This window comes from Panthera onca, chromosome B3 (assembly GCF_046562875.1).
Source record: "Panthera onca isolate mPanOnc1 chromosome B3, mPanOnc1 haplotype 2, whole genome shotgun sequence".
In the NCBI taxonomy this organism is placed as follows: Eukaryota; Metazoa; Chordata; class Mammalia; order Carnivora; family Felidae; genus Panthera; species Panthera onca.
The window spans coordinates 105,978,685-106,002,663 of NC_138344.1; the positions used below are offsets into that span (position 1 = coordinate 105,978,685).

At 41.0% G+C, this 23,979-nt stretch overlaps 1 protein-coding gene across 1 annotated transcript in view; it reads right to left on the minus strand.

The window, feature by feature from the left end:
- RTN1 (reticulon 1) overlaps positions 1-23,979 on the minus strand; it is a 226,573-nt gene that overhangs the window by 101,912 nt on the left and 100,682 nt on the right. Inside the window, exon 2 of the mRNA XM_078448192.2 lies at positions 2,454-3,227. Within this exon, the coding sequence (XP_078304318.2) occupies positions 2,454-3,227 (774 nt within the window). The remainder of the gene's footprint in view (positions 1-2,453; positions 3,228-23,979) is intronic.

Genomic DNA, 23,979 nt, shown 5'->3' on the forward strand with positions numbered 1-23,979 from the left:
TTTATTCTTATCTGTTGTCATTGGACTCCGGTGTTATGAGGTGAGGTGTCTGTGGAGAGAGGAGCAGCTGAACATGGGAGAGGACTGTGTACTGGGTCTGGGGACTTTCTTTTTCTTCAATAAGCTTTGGTTAGAATGTTTATTTGGAGCAACTGAAGAGAAAACATTGTCCTAATCCTGTGCTGTCAAGTGGACAACCCAAGGTTATAAAACTCCAAGATCATGTCAGCCAGATCTGTCTTTGTCTTATCTTGAAGTTGCTCCAAACCCCAATGGGCTATGGCCACTAAAAGAAAAAAAAAAGCAAATTCCTTAATAATTCATAAACCCTACATCATATCAGGTCTTTCTCATCACCTCTGTAAACTGTAGTTTTTACATGAGGCAGGTGCCATGTAAATGGACCTGTATTGCTGGAGCATTTCACTCTTCATGAAACTGGGCTGAAGTTCTTCTAAACTGATCCCCAGACAACCCTGGAGCTTGAGAAAGCACAGCTGATACTATAGCTTACATCTTCCAAGCATCAGTATCTTCAACTCATCGGATAACAGAAGGATTTTACGATGCATTGTCACAAAGACCACAAGGAGGCTTTGAGACTTGGACATGTCCCTACCTTATGCTGTAATCTGGGACAAGTCCTATCTAATTCACTTGGAGCCTCAGTTTTCTTATTTGTCATCACTATCCAAACCTCAATTTATGTCACATGGAAATTCACTGTGACCTCACACCTCCATGTCCTTGAGCCTTCTCGGACTGGAAGGCCACCCCTCCCCTTCACCTTTATTTCCTCCTGCTCTGTTCACCTGGGGAGCTGCTGGACTCCGATGTTCCTCAGCATGCTATGTTTCCCTCTCTCAGAACACAGATCACACTAGTGTGACTATTTCCTTGGTCATCTATCCCACTGGAAGGTAGAAACTGGTTTTTGTTTTTTCAGTTCTAACCTCACCAGTGCCTAGCAGAGTGCCTGACCAAAAGAAAGTATGTGGAACGTGTTTGTTGAGTGAATGAATGAATTTGAAAATCAGGGAGGTGGCACAGTGGATCTTTAAGACCCTTGGAGCTTTTTAGTTGAATGAGTCTGAGATCAGGTTGGGGAAGGAGAGGAATTGATGATAAAATCTTTAGAGAAACAGGGCAGGAGAGACTTACATTAAGTCCTCTCTAACACTTGGACTTACTGCATTATCAGGATTTAGAGCAATTGCTCCTAATAGGCTTTGGATCTGTTTTAAGACTTCAGTCAAAGCTCCTTCCTGACATACTGAAAATCACTTTTTTTTTTAATCAGAAAGGTTTGTAAATCACTCTTGAGTCAGGTAAGAATGCCAGACACTGGAGGCAGGAGAAGATCCAAAGACATCTCATGGTTCTCTCTATCCTGATACCTTGTGAACATTCAAAAGAAGTAGAGATACAAAGGCTCCACTTTTGCCACCTGGGACTAGGTTCCCAGGGTGGGGTGGGGACACTCCTGCTACCACTCTGGCCTTTCACCCGTGTATAGGAGACCCCTTTGTGTTTGAGAGGATATACTGAGTATGGTTTAACACCCAGCCTTAGGTCACAGTAGGAGAATGTTCACGATGAAAAAGATCATAGTTTAGTGAATTTGGAACTTTTTTACTCTAATCAAATGAATCCTTTAAGTTTAAGAAGTAAAACTGTATGCAGCACTTCAACGAAGTAAAAAGACCAAAATGATCCTGCTGAGATTGAAGGGAGGGGAAGAGTATCCTGTTTTTAGGTTTCCTCTCACTGTTCATGTCCCTCTGAAGACCCTGAAGTCCACCCCAGCCCTCCTCCATTGTACAGACATGGAGCTGGGCTGAGGAATGTGAAATGCCCTGTCCCAGGTGGCCTGGCTGGTCTGGGGAGGACAGCTAAGGTGCTCTCTCTGGGATGCCTCCAGGTGACCTGGAGTTCCAGCTGCAAAGCAGCACCTCCCTCTCTGCTCTGAATAGTGGAGCCACATGAGGATTGTCATGTTTCAGTGATCTTTACCTCTGTCTTCAAATGAGGAAAGAAACACTTTATAAGGCAAATCTGATAGGACTTTAAGGAAAATCCCAGATGTCAAACTTTGTACCATGGGCACAAGACTGAAAAAGTTGTGTTAGGGAGCCTGGGTGGCTCAGTCAGTTAAGCGTCCAACTCTTGATTTCAGCTTGTGTCATGATCTCACAGTTCATGAGATTGAGGCCCGTGTTGGGCTCTGCACTGACAGTGTGGAGCCTGCTTGGGTTCTCTCTCTGCCCCCCACCCCTCCAAATAAATAAACACTAAAAACAGATTGAAAAAGTTGTATGTTTAATTAAATTAGTTAAACTGAGACTTAAAGGGACCCTTATAGTAAAATATTTTGAATGCAGATTTACATCCCTTTAAAATTCAGATTTCCAAATCCTGGGTTTTCCCAAGGCAAGGAACACTAGTTCCCTTACCTGTTCCAGAAGATGGGGGAGTGACAGATCCTGGGCTGTCATCTTCAGGCTCTGAGACGGTGACTGTGGGGACTGTATCAGGACTTGGTTTCAGACAGATATCTTGCTTCTCGGGGGTCTTCTCTTGGGTCGCAGTTTCAACAGAAGGTTCGATCTCAGTGAGTGTGATTTTGACGGGGGCAGTGATCAGAGGAGCACTGTGCTGCTCTTCAGAGAGATCATCTACGTAAGGTGCAAATGTTGGTTCTTCAAATAAATGGTCCTTGAGGATTTTTCCCTCCACAGGAGCTGGTTTCTCCGGTTCACGGGCCTCTTCAGATTTTGTTGCGATTTCAATGTCCTTATTCTTAAAGTCCAAGCCTTTCTCTTCCAAGTTGGGGTGACACTGCTCCTGATACTTCACTTCCTCTGGCCTGGTTATGTCAATGTACTTATAGGCTTCTGCTTTCATCTGGTCTAGGGGGTCTGCTAAGATCTTGTTCACTTCAGTGGACTCTGCAGGAGTCATCTCTATTCCAGAATCAGAACTAAATAAGCCACGAGGCTCTGTCCCAGGCACATCTGGTAAGGAGGGCCCAGGGGTACTCAACTCCTCAGGGCTCTCTGAAGTGGTGACATGGCCATTTTCCTTCTGAAGAATTCCAGTGAAATATGTAGAATCCTCCCGAGGTGGGTAACAGATGTTGGAAATCAGAGATGTGTAACACGATCCTTCTCCATCTTTTGATGCTGTTGAAAAGGTATGATCCGTGGCACTGGAGACATCTGCCGCACCTATGAATCAAAACAGCAGCAGACAAGGAGTGGGTGTCTGGCTTCATTTCTCTCTCCTGCCTAACCCATCACCCACCCCGTCCTGTGGAGACATGGTATCCTTTCTCCTGAAGCCCTCAGAGTCCCCTTGGAGCACGCTCATGTTCATTTTCCTGGTCTCCCTCACAGCCCTCAGCACTGCTGTTTTCCGGGTGGCAGATCACACAGGTTCACAGAAGCTGCCACACCAAGAGAAGTTGGGGACAGATCCCAGAGGACTAGAAAGCTGATTTTCAACATCTACTATCTCATTATACAGTGACTTGGTCCTTCTTGGCCCTCTTAGGATCTCAAGTGTTAATGACTCCAAATAGAGCTGGAAATGTAGGCTGATTCGAGTTTGTAAATCCAACAATGGGATAGCCAAGTGGGGAGAGGGGCTGTTCTTGGAGACTCGGCGAGCTGGGAGAGGCCACAAGAGACCCTCTGGCCTGGCCCTTTCAGTCAGGGCCACCTGCTCCACCTGGATTTATGCTGTCCCTTCTCTTTTTAAAGGTCTTCAGAGAAAGGGACTCCCAGTTTTCCAATAGCCTCATCCCAAAGCAGTATCACCTTAATAAGCACTTCCCTATTTCTTCGGTTTTCCCCTCATTTTGTTTCCCTCCTTACTCACCCGCCTACTGCCCATCTTCTACCTCCCAGTGATATTCAAAGTGACCCACTGGGAATTTATTGGTTCCACTGGTGGTGCTAAGAACAAAGCAAATTTCTAAAGTTTGACTCAATGCAATGGTTTCACCTGGATTTCATGCCCATAAACCAGCCCAAAACTTCACTAATAGCGAGAAGAGGGGAAACCTCTGTAATTTTTCTTTGCTGTAAAATGCTGCCAGAGGGGGGAAAACCTAACATTTATTGAGGGCTTATCATGTGTTAAGCAGTGTGATTTTACTTAATTCTCACAACTCTTTTATAAACTAAGCCCCACATTCCCAACACATCACACACATACATATGCACAAATATACACTAAGCCCTTAGGACACACTGGAAGAATATTCCAGGGCACCAACTCATAAAAGTAAACAAAGTAGTAGCAGTGATACAATAATACTAATAGCTAATATCTGAACGCTTGCTATGCGTCAGAGAGAGTTCCAAGCTTTTAATTAATATTGATTCACTTAATCATTAAAGCAATCCTAGAAGATAGGTACTATCATTAACTACATTTTACAGATGAGGAAACAGAGGAACAGAGTGGCCAAATAACTCACCTAAGATCTCACAAAGAGAAGGTGGCCCAGCAGGATTCAAATCCAGTAAGTCTCAAAGTGAGGGAACATCCCCTAACACCCTTTTTACCACCTTAAATCGATTTGTAGAATTTTCTTTGAAGTAATTTTGAGCCAGTTTTATCACAAACAAACTTGGCTTCTGTCTTCTCCTAGCTCTCTTCTTGGTTGCTTAAGCCACTGCTTGGGGAATGGAAAAACACAACGTCTCTAGCACCCCCCTGCCTCTGCACTTGCTGTTTTCCTTCCTTGGAGCTCTCTTCCCCCAGATACCTGCCTACCTGACCCCTTCACCACCGAGTCTGCTCAAAGGTCACCTTCGTAAGGAAGATGACTCCAACCACTCTCTCTCAAATTGCAACCAGCCCTCACGTCCCAACTCCCTGGTGATCCTGTACCTTCCTACCTTTCTCTCTACCTTTTCTTTCTCCTGTAACACTTGCCTCCTTCTAAGATACCACTTAATTAACCTATTTATTTATTACCTATTTATCGATTGTTGAAATATGCTCTATGAGAGCAGGAATCTTTGAATATTCGATTCATTGAGGCAGTCCAACACCTAGAAGAGGGCCTGGCACATAGTAAGTACTCAATAAATACTTGCAAAGTAAAAGAAGGTAATCTGAAGTTTAGAATAAAACACAAATAACAGGATTGTGTGAGAAGACACGTTGGAAGATCCCCCAAAGTTGATAATGATCCTCTATTGAGCAAGTGGCAGAATTTTGTGAAAAACAGACCAGTTCAAATCTGTATATTTTGGCAAAGCTTCTAATTGTACTTCCTTTACCCAAGGCAGCTCCTCTTTTCAAGTTAGACGACAACAACAACAACAACAACAACAACAACAACAACAAAAAGCTCAATTACAGAAGGAATAATGGTAATGATGGACTTTATTACCGAAGCATACATACACCATTAAAGAAAAAGCTGTTAAAGTTAAATCCATATGTGCGCACATAACCTCTACCCTGAAGTATTTCAAAGCTTCTTTCATTATATGGATTCAGCCTACATGTAGACCTCACCAGAGGCAGGAAATCAAACCTGAGGTATTTCACTACAGACATCTGGATCTGGGGATTGTCTACCACAATTCTCTGGAAGCACTTCCATGCATTACTAAGTAATTGTTTGCCTGAAAGTAAGGAGGGGCTTGCCCATGGATATAAACAGTGTGGAGGTGTGGGCCGTGGGGACAAGGATGCTCCCCTGGAGAATATGCAGTAGGTGGTTTCCAGGGCTGTGGCACAGTCATTGTCATTCAACTCCCACTTGACACTGTCACTGCAGGGGCCACCTCAGGGCTCCTGGCCCATAACGTCTATACCTGGCATGTTGCCCACAGTCTCCTGCCATCAGTTATCGTACTACACACAGCTGTCAACAGCTCAGCCACTGGCCCCAGGGCTTTGCCCTGAATCACTGGATAATCCTTAAACTCTGCAGGCTGGCATTTGCGATGAGGTGAACGCCACATGGCCTCGCTCACAGCCCTATCTCTACTGCTCCTCTCGCTGACCCTCCACTCCAGGCACACAAAACCCCTCACAGTCTCACACTTACTCCACCGGCTTTTCTAGACCTACCTTCCACGCACCAATTCAAACTCTGAGCTCTGGTTCTTATAACGTACCTATCACTTCTCCAACACTTCATCCTTCCAATCTTCACGTCCAAATCTCTGCCTTTTAGCCTCAAGCCATTAAAGATAAGTAGCTTTTAAATGCTTCATCCTCCATGATGAATTTGCTGACCATACTGTCAGGACCTGACCCCTTCCTATATTCCTCCCTCCTCTTTCCTGTTGCAGCTAATTTATTCTGCTCCTATGGCATGTGTCCATGTTATGTCCTACTAACCTGTCACCTCCTGGAATTTGAGGCTCATGTCTTGCACACTATACTGCACATAGTAAGTGTCTGATACAAAATGAATAAATGGACCAATCGATCAATGAGTAGACTTATTCTATGCAGCTCCTCAGAACAAATTAGAACTGATGCAAGTTACAAAGAGGATGTTTTTAATCTATCATGTGAAAGAACGGTCTAGAATTCCAGTTACTCAACAAGGGTATGGTCCTGCATCTTGGGAACAAGAGTGTTTGGATCCCTGTGGGCACCCAGATAGAGAGAGGCCCGGCATCTGTCTAGGCAGGAGCAAGCATGTGGGCGGAAGTTGCTGAGACAAGTGCAGAAGTCCCTTCCACCTTTCTATGATTATTTATACTGACTGGCTGCCCCTGTCATCAGACACAACCTCCTCTACTTCTTTTTTATTTATTTATTTTTACTCTTTATTTATATTTTTGAGAAAGAGAGACAGAGTGCGAGCATTGGAGGGGCAGAGAGGGGGGTACACACAGAATCTGAAGCAGGCTCCAGGCTCCGAGCTGTCAGCACAGAGCCTGATGCGGGGCTTGAACTCACGGACTGCGAGGTCCTGACCTGAGCCACCCAACAGACTGAGCCACCCAGGTGCCCCTCCTCTACTTCTTCCTTACCTGTAAAAGAGAATCAATATAATTTTCCCTGAGGTGATGCCACAAAGAATAGGGGCTTCCCAGATGTACGTTGGTAATTAAGGGAATAGGATCTAGAGTGCATTTACATCATCTGCCAGTCTATAAACAGAATCAACAGTTAGGAAGAACTCCCACCCCTGAAATTCCTGGCCTACCAGCTCTGTCTTGCTTAAAGAGCCTGACATCAAATTGGAAGGACCCCTTTGCCACACCAACAAGAGGAGGAAGAATAAAGGCATTTGTATAAACCACACGTTTTAGGTGCGAACAGGTCAGGACCCTTGTAAAAACAACAAATAATGTCCCCTTTTCTTAAACTGAGCTAAATACCCCGAAAGTTTCTCTAAGGTCTAACTTACTGAAATGTATATGCATTATATAGTGCCTATCAGACAGAACTCTTGAAAACCGAAAGTCCTTCTAGACAGTAAATTATGTGAGGGCAGAGTCCTGTGGGACTATAGATCTGAGAAGTTGAACTGAGCCTCAAGGCTCAGGAAAGCCAATTAATTCTTGTCAGCACTTCCTGTAGAGCTGGCAGATGTGAGAACTGAGGCAGAGAGCAAAAGCCAGTTGCCCTCAGTAGGAACACTGTTAAATACAAATCCACCAAATAAAAGTGCTTTCCTTGTCTGGGCTAGAAATTACTACTTTCTTTATATAACCAAAGACTCCTTGGAACGTCTGACTTCCTCATTCTCTCCAGCTGTTTCCCTGGCCATCTAGAAGTCTGACTTGCGTGGAGGCAGATGCACTTCGAGAGTCAATGTGCGGACCCGCAGATGCTGTCTCGGGAGGCAGCTATACAGGAAGGCACAGCAAATTCACGATTTGGATGCATTTAAATGGGATTGACATTAAAATTTTCAATTTACAAGCAACTTTTCAGGAACGGGCTCACAATAAAAAAACCAAAGGATTCACAGGCCACTATTTCTAGCCAAAAGCTAAGAGGAAGAAGAATGAAAATAAGCTAAAACTATTGTCATTAAAGCACATGTGGGAATCAAATCAGGCTTTTGCATCCGTCCATGTCCTAGGTCAGAAATACTAATCATGAGTTACCCAAATTCAGTAACTGCATAAAGGGTAGGTGTTTTGTTTTGTTTTATTTTATATTCTTAATCCTCTGGCGATACTAAGGAATGAGGTAGTAAAGATGGCTTGTGGAAGGTGGTTTTTACATTTCCCGAGGAAAGTTTCAATCCTAAAATCCTTCAGCTCCTAAACTCTGACTCCTCCTCACAGAATTGAGCTTAAGGGACTGGTGGCCTACAGCTTAGTTTTGTATTGTGGCTCTACTACTGTCTGTTGGGAGACTCTGTGGACGCCTCTCTGTGTGTCAGTTCATTCATTTTGAAAATGGAGGCAGTTAATAGCTCCTTTTGTATCAGGCTGTTACGAGGATTAGAGGATATAATGCACTTAGCTCTGTGCGTGGCACGGAGCACACACTCAATAAATGAGAGCTGTAGATTTGATTACTACCTCTATTTTCCAAAGAGGATACTAGCCATTTGCAACACACTCCCATCTATTTGTTAGTTTGGTACTTTATCTGTAACGAGGTGTGATCAAGGTCTTACGGGCTAAGAGTTAAGTATAGCCAAATCACCCTTGTGTTGCACTCTGGGGTCTGCCTTAGATGCTGAAGTCCCCAGAGTGCAAGGCCAAGGCTGTCCGCACAGCATCAGGAGCAGGTAGTTGTTCCTTATGTACTTTCTAGTGATGCAAATGACATAGATCCTTTCATGGATGTGGTGATGACCAACTTGAAGGTGAAAAGCTGAAACTTACAAGACAATAGACAGTAAAGGAACAGAAGAATTCAGTGTCCAAGGATGAGCTTTCTCCCTTGTGACTAGAGCTCATTCTGACTCCTCAGGGTGAAGAGAAGGCGTTTATGGTTTAACGTAATACTTATTATATTCAATAAAGCCCCCCCCCCTTACTGCTTTGAATGGAAACAGAGAGTGCCAGAAAGAAAGACTGATTATACCAAAAAGGTTTTCTGAGCACAGAGGTAGATGTGCTCTATTAGAGAAACATCTGGTTTACCCTTCTCCCTGGATAAAAAACAACACAAAACAAAACAAAACAAACAAAACAAAACAAAACAGAAAACACCAATTATTGTTTGAATAGAGCCAATGCTTAACAGAGTTTGGGGACATTAGCCCCATTAATTGAGAAGTATATTTTTAAAAGGGGGGTATAATTAAAAAATTGTAATGACAGTGGGGGTGGAGAGAGAGATACACATTAAAATTCAAGACTTAAAGGCCAGAAGCACTGACCCAAAGTAAATCTGCATTCCCTCTGCCCACAGTTGTCTGCCCTTAGGCTGCCGGTGTGATGGATGGCAGTAGCCTGCACCGAGTTTAGGCTGTAAGGTTTTTTCCCTGAAACTCCCACTCATCTTTTCTGAGTGCGGAGATATCAGCAGGCCCACAGCACGGAGGCTGTGACACATTTGACAACAGAGCCATTTAAGAAGGATGAATATACCAGGGAGGCTATAGGAGCCTCTATGTCACCTAGAAAATATTCTCCCTCTGAAGTTAAATGGCCTGTGATTTAACATGAAAAATGGGTGCTGAAAAATCCAGGTACACCATTCTTTAAAAATTTATCTAGGTGATTAGTTAATAGAGTGAAAAAAGAAGAAAAATGAGCCTGCATTCTCTAGCAAAAGACTCTAAGCCAAAGCTGATGGCAAGTTTGGGGGTTCAAGAATATGAGTAACTACTCTTTCTTCCCCAATTTGCTGACTTATTGAAAGCTTGCTTGTCAGGATAATAGATTTAGCTGTTGAGACTGCAAAATTAATGTTTAATAAAAAATGATTCAGCAAGTTTTTGGTTTGGGTGGGGGTTGTTACATTCTTTTTTTTTTCTTTTCTTTTTTTTTTTTTTTTTTTTTGTCATCTTCCTGTATGAAGAGCCAGGGTATGTACTGCCTGTGAGTTTTCACTTTAGCAGAAAATTCTGTTAGAGGAAAAATCCTGGCCTGGCAGACAAACCACTGTCTAAGTTTCTCTGACAGTTCTCAGCAGCGCCTTGGAAAACACAAAGCTGCAGAGCATGGAGATAAAATGGGACTAGAAATTCTGAAGAGCTTGGGGTGTGAGATACATTTTTGCTTGCCATCCAAGGTAAAAATGCAATTCTGTGACCTTCCTTGGGGGGCAATCATTTTTGGAGGGAGAGAGGAGGTAAATATTTCTAATTTACTTAGATCTTCAGAAAAGGTCCTTAAAACCCTACATAGACTTACCCTTGCCTTTTTTTTAAACAGCTTTATTGATTCATAATTTACAAACCATAAAATTCCCTCTTGAAGCGTACAATCAGCAGTTTTTATATATTCACTGAGTTATACAACCATTATCACTATCTAATCTACCCACCCAGTTCAGATGCATTCTCCTCTTAATGCTATCAATACAGAGAAAGCTCTAAGTTACCCCTGCCATGTAAAGAATTCTCTTTGGAACATAAAAAAGAACTATCCTATCCTATTTACCGTTTGTTGATAGAATATTGCTCTTTGATTCCCAAGGAGGAAAATAATTGTTTTGGGTCACATTACTCCAATGCTATGTACACACAGGTAATAGGAAAAAAAAAGGTAGGGGCACCTGGGTGGCTCAGTCAGTTGAAGGACTGACTTCAGCTCAGGTCATGATAGTAACGGTTCGTGAGTTTGAGACCCACATCGGGCTCTCTGCTATCAGTGCAGAGCCTGCTTTGGATCCTTTGTCCCCCTCTCTCTGACCCTCCCGTGCTCATGTTCTTTCTCTCTCAAAAAATAAACATTTAAAAAAGAAAAAAGAAAGGTATACTCTAACCTTGTACATTAGTGGTTCATTTGCTCCCTCCCCCCACATAGAATCATCTAGCTAATCCCCATAATTCCTCTTACATGATCTTTCTCCCTTCCTTCCCCCTCCATGGCCACCTCCTCAGTGAGACTCTAATCACCTTCCACTTGAATGACTGTGGCCAGTTCCTAAGTGTCTGGCTTCTGCCCTCACGTCTTCCATCCCCCACCTCTAGTCCCAGGTTTGTGGAAACAGACATCTGAAATAATCAGTAAACAATACGGCATAAAAAGAGCTAATCTCCCTAATATATAATGAGTTCCTAGGAATCAAGAAGAAAAAGCCACCAATCCATTTACTTAATAATAGACAAAGGACAAGAATAAACACTTTGCAGGGGAAAATCAATATAAGTGACCCCGGAACATAAAAATACAAATTAAAACAAACTTAAAATAACATTTCTCCATTTTCAGATTGGGAAACACTCAAAAAAGTTTGGCAATACACTCTAGTGAGGCTGGGAGAAACAGGCATTCTCATACTGAATGGAGGCTCGTAGGATTAGAATATGATATACCTCTAAGGAGGGCAATTTGGAGTGTCTATCCATATTATAAATTCATTTACTCTTTGAACCAGCACTCTTACTTACAGAAGCTAGTCTATAGACATATTTGCACATGTGTAAAATAAATATGAACAAAGCTGTTCATCACAGCATAGTTTAAAGTAACAAAAATTGGAATTAAGTCAAATATTCATGAGCAGGGCTGGGTCAAACAAATTATATGCTTCTACACATAGAATGCTGTGTGGTTGTATGAAGTAATGAAGACACTATGCATGCACTGATACGGAAAGATTTCCAGATAAATATTGCTAAGTGAAAAGTAAGGTGCAGAAAATATGGTCTAGAAATAACTATGGATATACAGAATGATAAGTCTTTTATAAGAAAAGGCGAAAATAAGAATATATATTTGCATTACAAGCATATATTTTGCATAAAGAAACACTGGAAGAATTCATGAGAAATTATTTATTAACCATGGGGTTGGGACAGGACAGAGAGTAACAGAAGTAGAAGGAAGACTTTTCATCGTGTCCTTCTTTTTAGAAACCATTTTCCTTTTTCCACAAAATGAATGTATACTATTTAAAGTTTTAATTTCATTTTAAAACAAAGAAAACGAAAAACAACAGGATTGCACAAGCTCTGATGGGAAGCCCCACCCCAGCTTCCTTCTTCCACATGACAGATGCTCAAAGGTGTGAAGACAAATATGTCCTCTCTGAGGTTCTCCTGGCTCAGGCTAACTTTCTTCATTCTCTCCTTCACGTGTTCTGTTCTCTGCACACTGAGTTCCTAGGAGCTACAGACTGCACCTTGTGCCTCATTGCTTCCCTCATGCTGTGCACACTTGCTAGCCAGCAAATAGATTTTACTTGGTAAATACTTATGGAGTGAATAAATATGTTTCCAGGTTCATCACACTGGTGGTTTCCATTGGGGAATGCACTGCAATATGTCCTTTTCCCTCTAAAACCTGAGCTGGACCTGACCATAAGCTGATGAATACAGGGTGGGACAGTGAGATAATTCCCCTACCAGTTTTGATTCCCATGACTTAAACTTTCTATTTTTACTCACAAACTTTTTCATTTAATTTAATTTAATTTTAATCTCAGTATAGTTACCATACAGTGTTATATTAGTTTCAGGTGTACAATAGAGTGATTCAGAAATTCCATACATCACTCGGTGCTCATCACAAGTGCACTCCTTCATCCCCATCCCCTATTTCACCCATCCCGCCACCCTCCACCCCTCTGGTAACCGTTAATTTGTTCTCTACAGATAAGAGTCTGTTTCTTGATTCACAAACTTTTACACCTGCTGCCCTGCACTGTTGGCTCATGTTGCATCTGCAAGCTAACCAAAACCTGTGGGCATAGAAGTTGTTCTTTTGTTTCTAAATAACTGCATAATTTCAAAACACACTTAACCCATAGCACTGGGTGTTTTTCATAAGCTTGAAAGACATCAAATTCAGATGCAAAGAATTTTCATGATAATTGCCTATGACCTGCATCTATCATTTTTTAAAAATATAATTTATTGCCAAGTTGGCTAACATACAGTGTGTACAGTGTGCTCTTGGTTTTGGGGTAGATTCCCATGATTCATCACCTAAATACAACACCCAGTGTTCATCCCAACAAGTGCCCTCCTCAATGCCCATCACCCACTTTCCCCTCTCCCCCCGCCCCTCCATCAACCCTCAGTTTGTTTTCTGTAGTAAGAGTCTCTTATGGTTTGTCTCCCTCCCTCTCTGTTTGTAACTATTTTTTTCCCTTTCCATTCCCCCATGGTCTTCTGTTAAGTTTCTAAAGTTCTAGATATGAGGGAAAACACAGGATATCTGTCTTTCTCTGACTTATTTCACTTGGCATAATACCCTCCAGTTCTATCCCTGTTGCTGCAAATGGCAGGATTTCATTCTTTCTCATCTGCATCTACCATTTAGAACACACTGAAGAAGACCCTAGGAATGGAATTTACCTCAGTTTGGCATAATCCACAAAATCAAGCTAATGCTGGTATTAGGGACTTCACATTAGAATATGTTTCATAAAGGGAAATGTACAGCCACAAAGCATAGGGCCGTCCCTGTAGGGCTGCCTGCCACCAGTCCATACTGTGTCTTGATGGAAAAAAAAAAAAGATATCCTTCTTCTGGTGGACACAGACCTGTGCCGCAGGCTTGCATCCTCTGCTGAAGGTCTTGGGTTTTGTGCCAGTGTGGAGAACTGATCATAGGTCGCATAGGTCACTGGGATCTAAGACAACGTCATGTACCGCTTTGAGAGGTACATAAGGAAGGACAAATGAGGATGACAACGGAGGGATAATTCTGTTAGAAAGATGACGTGGCATGTGATGAGTCATGACGCGGTAGGAAGTCTGTTATGCCACGGTATGGTGTGGTGCGCAGTGCTGTGCTGTGGTACACGGCGGTGTGACATGACGACAAGACAGGACATGGCATGTGGTGTGGTGGGCTTCAGGGTATGGCGTTTTGTGACAGAAAAATCACAGGCGTCAAGAGGACCTGGAGCTCCATTTTTGTCGAGTTACTGATCTTTAATGTCATTAAACTCTCAGGAAAAGAGGAAGGTCACAACAATGACGAACATGTAAGTTACATGCTTACTATGCTCCAAACAAGATAGTTACACAGATTATCTCATTTCCAGCTTCAACAGTTTATGACACATTTTTTTAAATCACACTCATGCTATTGAAGAAGATATCGAAACTTCGAGAGGTTAAGGAACTTGCTCTGAGGAACACAACCAGAAATGGCAGGACCAAAAGTTGGATTTAGGGCAATCGGACTGCAAAGCGGATGCTATTAGCACTATTCTCAGAATTGCTGCAAGGATTAAAGTAGACTAAACAGTTTGTGGCTGGCTGCTTAAGCAAAGCTAGATGGATCTGATTTGGAGTCATGTCATAGCTAATAATGCAGTAAAGTGGGAAGAACCTGTCTTGCACAACCTGCACAAAGTAGACTTCAATGGCTGATCAATGTTCGTTTCTTACATAAATTGTTAAGTGGTTGTGGCAAGAAAGTGTGTGTTCGAGAACTTATGATTTAACTGAGACTGTATCAAAGTGGATTTTAAAAACTCTTAAACTGACTGCCTTTTTGAGGTACCTGGGTAGAAGGAAGACTTCTATTTTGAAATGTTAATATTTTGAAATATTTTCTTTTCAATATTATCATTACTTGTCATTTTGCCTTTATACAGCATTTCTTCTTCCTCGAGTTTTCAAAATCTAACTCCTATATTTTGGTAGTCATGGAATATTTGAAATGTAATTTTGTGTTTTGAGCATTGTTGATTTCAAATATAATCTAATATTGGAATGCATCTTATAAAACAGAAATAGGTGAATGACATCTTGGGGCAAATTAGCTTCAAACTGGAATTTGGGGCACATCACTTGGTAGACTCAAAGGCAAATCTTTTGCCTTTTACACACACACACACACACACACACACACACATACATGCCCATGTGTACACAAGTACACAAACACACACAGAGTCAAGATCAAAATATATAGAGAAAATGTATTCTACTAGGTGTACAGAAAATAGACCCCAGAGGTAGCCGTACTAACCAAGGGAAGTGACAAGAAAGATTAATGTCCTTTATCAACAACAGCATTCATTTTGCTCCCCTGAGCTATCTGATCTATGGGCTGAGGTAAACTGCGTGTTTAGAGCAAGACAATAACTCAGCCATTGAGGTGCCAAAGTTTGGGGGTATTGATCCAAGTGGCTCTCAGTGCTAAGTCAGGAAACTCTATCAACATTTCTTTTCTTCCCACTTTCTTCCCTTTTAACCCCAGGAAGAAAAGGACAATAAACAATAAGCAATCAATTAAAAAAAAACACGCATAATTTCTGACATTCATCCAAAATTTCAATCACCTGAACATTCTAAGGGGTAACTAGAATATTGCATTTTTCTAGTACAAACTACCTAAATGATCATAAAAATACTTTGTTTTTTAGGAATTTGGAGAAGGACCGCTACTGAAAGGATAGCAAGACTTGCTCCGGGGCTTTGAAAATAGGTATGATTTTAGAGAGGCAGAGGGAAGCAGTTAGAGGTTATCTCCGGGGCAGAAATAATAGCAAAGTCAAAGGCAAAATAATGAGTTGGAAAGAATCCCGACTCCAACAGGAGGGATTGCTTGGGAAGCAGAGGGAATTCAGGCCAGAAGGGATAGCTGGGAAGATGGAGCCAGCATGAGGACTTTAAAAAGTGGTGGGAAACAAGGACCCAGTGATTGTTCTAGTCCAAAAATAGCTTCCACAATGGCAGCATATACATTTGGGGTCATGTCAAATAAATGTGTGATTTTTAAAATTATAAACGTAATAATACATGATCAGTATAAAAATTTTTTAAAAATATAAACATACATAACTTAAAAAGTTACAGTCCCTATCCCTACTTCCTAGTCTCTCTCTGAGAGAGAGAGAGACAGAGAGAGAGATCTGCTTTATATTTTAAAAGTCAGTATTCCATAGAATGAATGTTCTCATTCAGGCACTCCCCTTCTGTTGGACATTTATGATGCCACCATTCTTTTGCTATTAAAAATTATGCTGTAGGGGCGCCTGGGCGCCTCAATTGGTTAAGCGTCCAACTTCAGCTCAGGTCATGATCTCACGGTTTGTAGGTTCGAGCCCGTGTCCTGTTCCGTGCTGACAGCTCGGAGCCTGGAGCCTGCTTCGGATTCTGTGTCTTCGTCTCTCTCTATCCCTTCCCGCTCGTTCTCTGTCTCTCTCTGTCTCTCTCTCAAAATAAATAAATAAACATTTTTTAAAAATATGCTGCAGTAAACATCCCTTGAGTACATGACTTTTTTATGAGACCACTGAAGTTCAAGAATGTAACTATTTTGAACTTTACTACATAGCTATTTGAAAATGGCCTAGTAAAACATTCTTCTTTGTGCCAAACCTGTATGTCAAACTGGAAGAATTAGAAGAAAACAAAGAAGGAGCAGGATTCAACAATACAGAGGCTAAGAAAAGGGCTGTTTCCAGCAGATGCTATGAAACAAGAGTAAACATCCACCAGGACTCGCATTTAAGTAGAGCCTGGAGCTCCAGACTTCAGACAGAATCGCTGTCAAAGAGACTGGAGGAAGTGGGTTCAAAAGAAAGACTTTTTTAGTACAGAAATGGCTGATTAGGAAAGTTTCACAGAATTGAAAGCATTGAAGCTCAACCTTGAAGGATGTGGAGGATTCCTAATAGGCTAAAAAATAGGTAAAGAATTTCTAAGGACGGAAGTGTGGCTGCTTTGATGTTCAGTCAGATACATTCACAAAGTTATTTGAATTTCCATATATTCCATCTAAAGTTTGGACACCGTCTCACAGTCATCTTCTTTGAATAGTCTGAAAGGAATCTGTCATGTTTGAGGTAAAAAAGTTGACTAAACCCTAAGCAAGCTAGTATGTGAACAGTTAAAATATTCTGGGTAAAACCATAAATATAAATAAGAGCCTGCAGAGGATACTGAATTTCTTTGTTCTGTACGATTTCATGACATGAGAGCAGAAGCCACAATCAAATGTGTCCCGGAAGAGGAACCAACAACCAATTACTATGTCAATAATTCAATATAAGCATTAAATTTTCATAGTTTTTAAAAATTCTTTAAAATAATCTGCAGGACATTATCTCCTGCATCTGGTGTTCAGAGCTCTTTCGCGAATCATGACTCCTATGAATTGTACTTTGCTCTAGTTAAGGACCGAATTAACAGATTGGGCCACAAACAAAAGTCAATTCTATTTAAGGGTGTGTTTTTTAAAAATTGCTTAACAGCTGGAATTTTAATCTGCCTCTCAAGACAAAGTAGTTTTTTTTTTGAAATAGACATTTCTTGAAAAGAGCAGTTGGAAAGAAAACAGAGAATCAAGTTTCCTCTTTCCTCAAGTGTGTAGAAAACAGGAAAGAGTCGATGTATACCTTCTGTTCTATCTTTGTTTTATTATTTTTGCTCCAAACTCATGCATATTATTCAAACATATTGCAGTTGACTCTTCAACAAAGTGGGGGCTAGGGGCACCAACATCCTTCACAGTGAAAATCCACATATAACTTTTGACTCCCCCAAAACTCAACTACCAATAGCCTACTGTTAACTGGAAGCCTTACCAGTAACATAAAAAGCCAGTTAGCACACATTTTGTATGCTATATGGATTATATACTGTATTCTTAAACTAAGTAAGCTAGAGAAAAGAAAAGAGTAAGTTATTTTAAGAAAATCAAGAGAAAAAAATACATTTACAGTACTGTACTGTATTTATCCACAAAATTCTCATGTAAGTGGACCCTTGCAGTTCAAAACTATGTTGTTTAAGGGTCAGCTGTATTTTTTATTTATTTGGAAGTGTGTAAGGCAGATGCTCTTACATTCTGGAAAGAAACCAAGGATTAAAACAGCTGTACAGTTGCCAGTTAGCTGCTGCTAATTGTTCATCAGATGATCCCAGAGACCTGATTTTTTGAAAATGATACCCTTTAAGGGAATTCTTTAATTCAATTCTTTAATGCTTCAGATTTCTTCTGTGAATGGCAAAATTAATACTTTCAAAGTTATTTCTTAACATACCTTATAGTCTATACATGAATCTTTTCTTCTTGACTGAAAGAAATGGAAGGTGATTTATCTTGTTGAATATTTGCTGTGTACCTGCCAGTCAGCATGTTAATGCTTAAGGTTTCCATCATGCCAATCAATAAATATTCTAAAAAGCCAAACCTGATAATGATATAACAAACTTGATTTGTATTTAAAAATCAGTGTTTATTTTTCAGTGTTTTTTTTTTTCTTTTTGAGAGAGGGAGCACACACGTGAGCAGGGAAAGAGCAGAGACAGAGAGAGAGAATCTTAAGCAGCCTCCACACCCAGTGCAGAGCCCGACACAGGGCTCAATCTCACAACTGTGAGATCATGACCTGAGCAGAAATCAAGACCATCACACTCAACCGGCTGAGCCACCCAGGTGCCCCTATTTCCCAGTGTTTTAAAACTTCATTCATTCGATACTTACTGAATGCCTATAATGTGCTAATGAGCACTTATCCTGGTTTCTGGGGAAATAACAGTGAATGAGATGGATATATACCCCCTAGCCCCACAGAAGACAGAAACAAACAACAAACAAAGCCACAACTATGCAGGCATGACAGAGACTGCTAATTGTCCCCCTGTGTCTATTCTGTCTTTCTCTCCTTTAGAAATAGATAACCCCCCCCCGCCCCCAGGAATCTACCATATGGTCACCCAGCTAAACACTAAACAGAGTGACTCAAACAAACTCAAATTTCATTTCTCTTATTTAACTGTCCAGAAGCATGTGGCCATATCTAGGAGGATCCCAACCTCAATATGGCCACACGACTGGGATGTGAATGAGAGCCATGTGTGTTGCTTCTGGCTCACGTCTTCAAAGAAGATGCTCATTCAAGACAGAAGGAATCAAGTCCTGGATGCCCTCCTGGGACAGACCTTCACCTGCTTCTGGGCTGTTAAGAGAAATAAAATTCTAGCTTGTTTGAGCCACTCTATTTTTGCATCTCTTTACTACAGCAGCTGAAGTTGTGCTCTAACAAAGCAGATAAATAAAACAACTTACAGTTATAATAAGTGGTCTGAAGGAAACAAACAAGAGAAAAAATAAAAGGCTATCAGTGGGGAGGGGTGGATTACTTTCAAGAAGATGCACAGGCCACTCTGAGGAGGGAGACCAAAAGATGAGAAGAGGCAATATGTAGCTTTCAAATTTCCCTGTTGTGCTTTCAGTTCTTTTTCCTTGCCTGTATTTTGACTGCACTGTTTTTCTTACTCTTGTCCACATACCAGGGTGCAATTACTATACCCCTATATCAAGTCTTGGGATTGGTCCCTTCCTGGAGTATCTGATCTCTCTGGATGTACCATTGTTATCCCCTTTATGTAAAAAGCCACATGCATCAGTTAACCAGTCGGCAACGAATCATATGAATGGTTGTCTACCTCATCTTATAGTCACACTAGACAGGGAGATATTTGAGGGCAAGCACGGTCTTATTGTCTCTGTACCCCTAGCATAGTACTTAGCACTTAATAAGAGTTCAATAAATTTTATCGAATGATTATGTTTACAAGGTAGGACTCACCAAATGTTTAAGAAATTCCTTCTTCTTTGGCAGCAAAAAGATAAAACCTCAAAGCAGCTGTATCTTCTAAGACAAGCTTTTCCAAAGGCCTGGTAATGGTGTAGTGATTACAATCAGAATTTATATCATCTATCTTGCCCTCAGTTTGGCTGGATCACTGGAGGTAACTGAGGGGTCGCTGTACCTCAGAACGGTGGATGTATCATGGCTCTCAATCTGGTCTGGTTTTGGCATCTTTGCCCACATGCCACAGGGCCCTGGACTGTACTTAGAGAACTAAACATCTCCTCCACACTCACTCCTCTGCCCCAGTTTCTACTATCAGTGACTCAAGGATGGGGGGGGGGGCAGTCTTAGCCATGAAATGACTATACTTTGCCACTAACATGTTAACCTAGTCCTGCTTCCCTCCTTTCATGAAATTCCATGTGTCTCACCGTTAAACAAAATTATATTGCCTAATAAAAAGAATGACAATAACCAATTTATTTAACCTCCCTATGTGTTAAGCACCGTGCTGACAGCTGTCAGTGTATTAATTCATTTAAACTCTGTGACAACCCTGTGAGGCAGGTGTTATTATTGTGCCAATTTTACAGATGAATAAACTGAGAATGAGGGGAAGTAAGTGACTTAAACAAGGCATCACATAATGCTAGGGTGAGCATCATCTTGGTTTGCCCACGACCATGGGGTTTTCCAGGACTTAGGCCTGTCAGTGTTAAAAGTGGGAGTGTCTTGGACAAACCGAGACAAACTAGTCATCCTGTCAGTAGCTGAAGCATCTGAACCTGGGTAGTTGGATTCTAAACCAATTGCTTTTTTTGTTGTTGTTATTAATGTATTATTTATTTTTGAGAGAGAGTATGTAAGTGGGGAGGGGCAGGGAGAGTGGGGGACAGAGGATCCGAAGCAGGCTCTGTGTTGACAACAGTGAGCCTGATGCTGGGCTCGAACTCACGAACTGTGTGATCATGACCTGAGTCAAAGTCAGATGCTCAACCAACTGAGCCACCCAGGTGCCCTGTAAAGCACTTGCTTTTAACTCTGATGTTATCCTGCTTGACTTTTTGTGTGTTCATTATTGTTATAGACTGAATGTAACCCCCAAAATTCACATATTGAGACCCTACCCCTCCAGTGTGATGGTATTAGGAGGTGGAACTCGCGGTGGTAGATTTAGACGAGGTCATGAGGGCAGAGCGCTCATGAATGGGATTAGCGCCCCTAGTGGTGACAGTGCTTGCTGCTGTCCGCTCCCCACCGTGTGAGGACAGGGTGAGAAGTCTGTGGTCCGGAACATGACCCTCACCAGAACTGGACCACACTGGAACCCTACCTCAGACTTCCAGCCTCCACAACTGTGAGAAATAGAAATACATTTTTGTTGTTTATAAGCCTCCTGTTTTAGGGTATTTTGTTATAGCAGTCTGAGCTGATGAAGACAATTACTCAAAAGAATGGAAATTCTCTCTGGGGTATCTAGCAAATGTTAAGTGAAAACAGTGATAGCCGGAAAGCCTTTCTCATGAAGTCATAACATTATGCACTGCAATCTCCATTATAGGGTTTTTCAAAACACCATTAACACATGTACTTTAAGAAACATGCTTTTTGATTTGCCACCTGAATAAATTCAGTATCGATACATAGCAAGCATTTCCCTTAGTCTGTGTAATATGAACATGAATATGAAAAGACTCACTACTAAACCTCATTAGAAATGAATTACATTTTTGGTGAACACTTTCCCCAGCAATGAGTTGTTTTGCCTCAAGAATTCCAGAATTACTGATGAGAACTGTCCTAGGTCCCATTCCTTACAGAACCGGTCCCAGGGGGGCAAGAAGCTGAGAACGCTGAAATGCAGTCTTGTAAGATCAGCCATGCAGGTCTTGTTTTGCATTAAGAGTAAATTTAAACAGAAGTTAGATAAAAAGGGTTATTTCTCTTTGCCTTTATCACACAATAGTCTACACAATCCCTGTAAACATCAAAGCCCTATGCACCTCTTGGCTGGTTCGGGGGGAGAAAACCCACTGCATCAACAAGCACTTCTTATGATACCAAGGGAAGGGGTAGTCTGCTGCCCTTCAGGAGTTTACAGTACATTGGCCACAGCTGGGATGAAAGGTAATGAACGGAAGATACAGGACAATGCACTATGGGAATGTGGGAGGAGAAAGCCATCCTTTCTGACCTGTGGGATATGGAGGAGCATCGACAGGAGCTGGTTTTTGGGTGGATGGATAAGATGGCAACAGGAGGAGATAGGAGTCTCACCCTCCCCAAACAGAGAACACAGAATGAGTAAAGCCATGGGAAAGTCCAAGTCTTAAGAAAAAGATTGTCTGATGTAGTTGACACTAGCTATGTGGAACACAATAGAATAAACAAAGCAAAAGCCAAAACGATATAACATTTGGGATTTCAAGGATTAATGCATGGTTTCCTTTTATTTAGATTCTTGGGGTATGCAAATGTATCTAGTTTGCATTAAGGCCAATTCAATATTCTCAGACCTCTACTCGTGTCTAAGAATTTATCATTGAAAACCTTAATGATGTGGTTAAGCTCTATGTATGTATGTATGTATGTATGTATCTTCATTTTTATAAACTAGAGATTCATGGGAATTAACAGTGATTGCATCAACTACAAATATTCAGAAATAAAAATAAAGACTTAGATTTTCAAACCAAGTCTATTTCCCAGAAGCCTTGGCAGCCTTGAATATTTTATTTAAAGAATTATGTAATGACACGAGCTCTTCTTCTCATATCAAAGTCACCCATCACCGACAGGATCTGTATTTTAAATTATTTCTCTAAAAGCTGTGATGGATTTGTGATGACCCTTTTATACTCTCATTCCCCAACTGATATTTTGATTCCATACTTACAAAATGGCAGAGTAGGCAGAGGGAGCCGACTGTAGCCATGGAATCTATCAAAATCATGGGCCTCTGCAGGGGTCTTCAGGGGGCTGCTCACCAAACAGGCTAAGAATAACCAAGAATTGCCGGTAAACTCATCAGTCTGAACTATGCAAGAAGTGCAGGCATTGCTTTTTAAGGTGCCAAGTTGGCTCCTTAACTTTTACAAAATTAAAACCCAAGTGCATCTGTGAGCACCATGGAGGTGTGTGAATCATAAGCATTCATAAAATGTCATGCCTAATTTAAGTCTTATCATCAAATAGTATTTATTAAACGCCCACACACTGCACAGGCATGGCAGTGTTCGAGGCACATTAGCAAAAGAATGCTGTATCTTCAAGCCATGAAAATACTTCATAATAAAATGCCAAACTGCTGCTGGAGGCCATAAAGATTATTCTTCTACTGTGAATATTCTCACCATAAATTTCAAATAAACAGTGGAATGGAGTAACTTCTCCCATATGGTGAAATCTTCACTGAAGTGCTTCATGTTCAATTATCCTTATCAGTAAATAAAAGGCTTATATGCAGCTCCAATTATGCTTCTTGTGGATATGACAAGACATTCTCAGAAGAATTACTCATGTATGGATTCCTGTCATTTTGCATTGTGCTTTTTAAAATTATGAGACCACAAGAAACACAGTGAGAAGGAATGTCTACATTTAAATTGTCAAAGAAATATTTTATTTCAGACTCGAGTATACTATTCATTATTTATTGCTATTGCCTTTTATAATCACTTCTGAGAATACATAGACTAAAAAATTCCATAAAAGCTGAACAAATAGAACATTTGAAGACAATAGTACCGAAATTACTTTTTATATCTGGAGGCTGAGGACGCACATAATTGCTAGGAAAATAAGATTTTTAGTCGATCAACTGGTGTTTCATCTACAGAACATTAAAAAAAAAATCTGATTGTTTTTATATCATCTAATTGGCTTTAAAAAACTAAACTGTATTAACCTGTTGTTTGCACATTTTTAGACCGATCCTGAGATACTTTTAAATTTGAATGAGTTATGCTATCCTCAGGGATTTTTTTTTTTTTTACTGCTTAGTTACTTTCATTTACAAATGTGCTCAGTATATGTCAATTCCATTGTTCAACTTATCCACAATTACATTTAGCTGCCTTCAATGTGCTCTGCATTTTACTAGGAAATTTGAGTGCTACCAAAGAAGGAAAAGAAGGTCGAAATAACAGCTTATGCCTTTCTAAATTAAGTTCCATGACAGCCTAATTCCTTCCTTTCCTTACCAATGATTTAAGAAAAAAAGAAGAAGAAGAAGAAGAAGAAGGCCCAATAAGAGGAAATCTTTGCTTCTGGCTGATTCCTTTGCTAACATGATGCTAAATCGGGCAACTATGACTATGCATCTTTTAGGTTCCTGCTTTTCCGCTC